A 4,487-nucleotide genomic window follows, 5' to 3' on the forward strand; every position below is an offset into this window, starting at 1 on the left:
GGATTACCAATTATAATTAGCTCATAATGCAAGTCATACAACAGAAAATATAAATAGTAACAGACTAATAATACTCTTCTGGTTCTTAACATAAGATTCATTTAACTAATTTGATTAGATTACAAAAGTTAGGTAAGTTAGTTAATTATAAGAAAAATGACACATTTTTCCTAAAACACTATAATTATCTTTCTTAATCTCCCCTCTTTCTTTTCTATTTGATTATAGTTGAGGGAGTATCAATAGGAATAATTTAGAGAAAATTGATAAATATAAAAAAGAAGTCTTATATTTATGACCAAAATTAACTCAAAAATTAGATCCTATATTAAGGATTGGAAGAGTATTTAATAGTAAAATAATCATATGATAAAAGGTAAAGTGGAGGAGTAAGCACACGTGGATCAAAAGGCAAACGTGGTCCAATATTGTCATCTTCTACGCGTAACTAGACATCATTGCTAGCATCATCCGCCTGCTGCCACCTGGACCTTCAACGCGCCTCCCTGACTGGTCGCAGGTAGTCAAACCCTTTCACTCGCTTGCGCACGAACACGCTCAGGCCTCCCCACACGTATATATGAGCAGCCACAAACTCTGAGCCTCCACCGAAAAAAACGCTCTCATCAATCTCATCCAATATTCGCGACAAAGATACCTCCGTTCCAATACGAGCTCTTCATTCTAATCAATTTATACCCTTCTAAAAGGACACTGACATTTTTATTTTGTTATTGTGCTTTTCGTTTGGGTTCTGGAAGAAATGGTGAAGCAGATCGCCGATGAGCCCACGGAACGAAGCGATTCTAAGTTCAGAGGTGTTCGGAAGAGGAAGTGGGGCAAGTGGGTTTCCGAAATTAGACTACCTAACAGCAGGGAGAGGATCTGGTTGGGATCTTATGACTCCGCCGAGAAGGCGGCGCGCGCTTTTGACGCCGCCATGTTTTGCTTACGTGGCCGCTCCGGTAACTTTAATTTCCCCGATAATCCCCCCGAAATCGCCGGGGGCAGGTCTATGTCCCCCGCTCAGATCCAAGCCGCCGCGGCCCGTTTTGCCAATTCGGAGCCCGGGGCGGGTCGCTCAGACAAACCCGTGACCCCCCGACAATTGCAGGAGGAGTCTCGGTCTCGCTCACTTTCTGAAGCGACAGCTGTGCCCGTGGAATCTCCATCACCCTCGCTTTCTGAGGTGACGTTGCAAACGGACAGTGAAATGACACTAAAAGAATCGGTCCCGGACCTTTTTAAGACAACCGGATCGGGTAATTACGCGAATGAATACGGGATATTCGCGGGGTTTGACGATCTAGCCAGTGAGTTCTATATACCAGAAATGCCGAGTGTGAATTACGAGGAAGAAAACATGGATTATGGGTTGCTAATTGACGACTCATTCCTGTGGAATTTTTAAGCAGTAAATTGAGTATAGCAAACTGATAGCGACTAAGTTTCGGATAGTTTTATGATTTCCGGAACATTCACAAGAGCCCCTGGATTAACTGGAGCTAGGATTGGTCAATTTTAGGAGGACCAACCCCCGCGAATGTTTGGGAAGTTGTATTGTTTTTTCTTCTTTGGAACAATTTGTGCAGAGAAGATAATTAAAATCAGTTGCAGCGGTCTAACAATAGGGCTGTAAAGTTTGTTCAGAGAATTGTTGTAATTTTTCTGTAGTCATGCATTGAATGAATGAAATACGAATTTATATGTGATGCTTGAATGTGTGGGGTAATTAGCTAATGGGTCTTTTTGGTTTTGGATGATTCTTCAGAGTGACGCATGAGGAAAAAGAAAACGTGGAAAGTGAATGACTTGCCTTGCGGCGTAAAGTGAAGAGATGATAAAAAGGAGCAGAGCAGAACTGATAGGAATTTAAAGAGGGATAAATTAGAATGAGAGGAGGGGATAAGATGGGAGACATGGACCAAAGAAAAGAAGTAATAATGTCAACTTTAAACAAGTAATGACCCGACGAGTCGTCATGGTGCGACAGGCACGGGGCGACATTGAAGACGCGTGCGTAATAGCACGGGAAGAGCCATCAATGGTTACCAAAAGGTCGCCCTACCCGGCTACCCATAATACGTGTATATAAAAGTCGTAACATTATCACTCATCATTTTTATTTTTATGTCTTTTTTTAATTATATTTTTATTCATGTCATTGGTTTTGCTGCTCCTGTATAAAATCGGAGTGAGTGCGGCTTTTCTATGATAGCAGTTCGGGGGGTCCCACTCATAGGAAAGGAGGAGAATTATTAGGAGGTTCTAAACAAGAAAAAAAAAATAATAATAAGTTTCAGATGTTGTCATTCTCACTGTAGGACTTGTCATTAGAAGCTGTTAAGGTTGTTATTGAAATTTTTTGATAATTATTTCTTTTATGTGGGATTTAATTATAATTTCTCTTAGAGAAGGAAGGCACTACTTATGTGCATCGTTATTTCACGTGTCAATTGTCATGCTTTAATTGCAGGCCGTTCTCGCCTTATGTTTGCCATCCCAACCATTCTTCTCACGACACCTTGTGGTCCCGCTTTGTTAGGAAGTATAAAAATTAAAGAATAAAAATCAAGATTAAGGGTGAAATTTTATATTAAAAAAATATTTAATATGAATAATTATTTAATACTTAGAAGTAGATATATTTATATATGTGTAATTGAAAAATATCATGGGGAGATGTTTTATGAAATCCTATCGGTAAGAGATTGCGTAATTCCATGTGATAAAAAATCACTTATGCCAAACATATTTTTAACATGTGTTTAATCCCAATATCAATCTTTACTTGATATTTTCAATATTTTGTATCAAACGGATCTGTAATCTACTTAGCTATGAGAGGCATAAACAGCGACTTGCATTCTTTCTATAACGCTCTCAACGTTATGCAAAGAACAAGTGCAAGCACTTACAGGTGGCCCCTTTAAGGCTCTATTTGGGTCAGCGTTTGCTGACCCAAAAAGAGCTTAAATTATAAAATAAATAGCTTAAGTTCAATGGACCTGTTTGGCAGCATCTAAAACTGACTGAGCTTATATAATTTTAAGCTCCCTAGACGCTCAATTGGAATAAGCTAACTGAAGGAGCTTATCAATTAAATTACAAGAGCTTCTCACGTAGCCGCTGTGCAATGTCAGAAAGATTCTTTGCTTTTCTCTCTCATCTGCCTTTTTCTTCCGCAAGAGCTCGGTCCAGCTTTCCTTTTCACCCCCAGCTCATTCGTTCCTTTTCTCCCACTCGCCGTTTGTGGTCGCCCAGCAGCAGCTCAATCCGTTCGTGGTCACCGTTCGGTCCAACTTTTATTTGCCTTTTTTTTTTTTCCATTTCTCTGATGTTTTCGAATTTAATTCACTTAATCAATTTTATTTATTCATATGAAATTAATTTAAATTTATTCTCTTTTCATTTTTTTAATCATATTTCACTTTATACTTAAAATATTTTTAACGATTTCTCTCAATTTTAATTCACTCATTAAATTTCATTTCTTCATTATATTATCTCAAATTTTTTTTATGTTTCAATTTATGTTTAAAATATTTTTTTTATTTCTTTAAAATTTTTAAATTTAATTCACTCATTAAATTTGATTTCTTCAAATTAAATTATTTTAATTTCATTATATCATGTGAAATCAATTTTTTATCATGTTTCATTATTTATCAAAACTCATACCTATTTTGGTAATTTTTCAGCCAAATTTACTTTTACTCAACTATAATCCAAACAAGCTTTTACCAATCTCACTTTTACAAACTAACTTTTCTGAACTTCAATCCAAACATAATTCAGCTTATCCAATTTAACTTTTACCAACTTCACTTTTCATAAGCTACTTTTTTTATAAACTGTTTTTCTAATCGTTGATTCAAACAGACACAGAGACATGTTTCGTGACCCACCCCATCGCGCCATGCTTTTCAGGTATACATGCAGTGCCTGCACATGTGTGTGACCCCATTGCCTTGCAACCTTGGGTCCGCCACTCAGCAAAGTTGGCATACGTTACCTTTAATTTTAATTATAAAATCTTATTTATAAATTATAAATAAAGTTTTATAATTAAAACTGAAAGTAATAGTAAAATAATTGTATCAAAGAAATTTCAGAAAAAAAAATGGATAATAATAATAATGTTATTAGTGGTAGCAGAAAGATAGTCCAGCGACTACTAGAATATATTTTCGCATATTCCATTGGATTCGCCTTTCCCGACATCAACCATATGAGCCATGAATTTAGGTGGTGTCGTAGATAATGGTCCATTAATTTAGGCGGGGTAATAGGGATATCCTGGGGGTAGATAATGGTTCAAAGTTTAAATTCTTCTTATGTAATAAAATTATGAAAAAAAAACATGTATGCACGACTAAAAATTAGTTAAAAACTTTTAACTAATTTTTATTAATCTTCTATATTATTTTTTCTCTTTATTAAAATTTTGAAACGCCACTTCTTTAATTTTTTAAATAGAGTTCATT

General features: G+C 36.1%; 1 protein-coding gene across 1 annotated transcript; it reads left to right on the forward strand.

The window, feature by feature from the left end:
* The first annotated feature begins 684 nt into the window (after positions 1 to 684).
* On the forward strand, positions 685 to 1,558 carry LOC114751961 (ethylene-responsive transcription factor ERF017). The gene has a single exon (XM_028940667.1). The coding sequence runs from the start codon at positions 764 to 766 to the stop codon at positions 1,409 to 1,411; it is 648 nt and encodes a 215-aa protein (XP_028796500.1). The 5' UTR covers positions 685 to 763; the 3' UTR covers positions 1,412 to 1,558.
* Positions 1,559 to 4,487: the final 2,929 nt, after the last annotated feature.

This window comes from Neltuma alba, unplaced genomic scaffold, assembly GCF_004799145.2.
Source record: "Neltuma alba isolate B1F8T4 unplaced genomic scaffold, ASM479914v2 tig00007175_pilon, whole genome shotgun sequence".
Lineage (NCBI taxonomy): Eukaryota > Viridiplantae > Streptophyta > Magnoliopsida > Fabales > Fabaceae > Neltuma > Neltuma alba.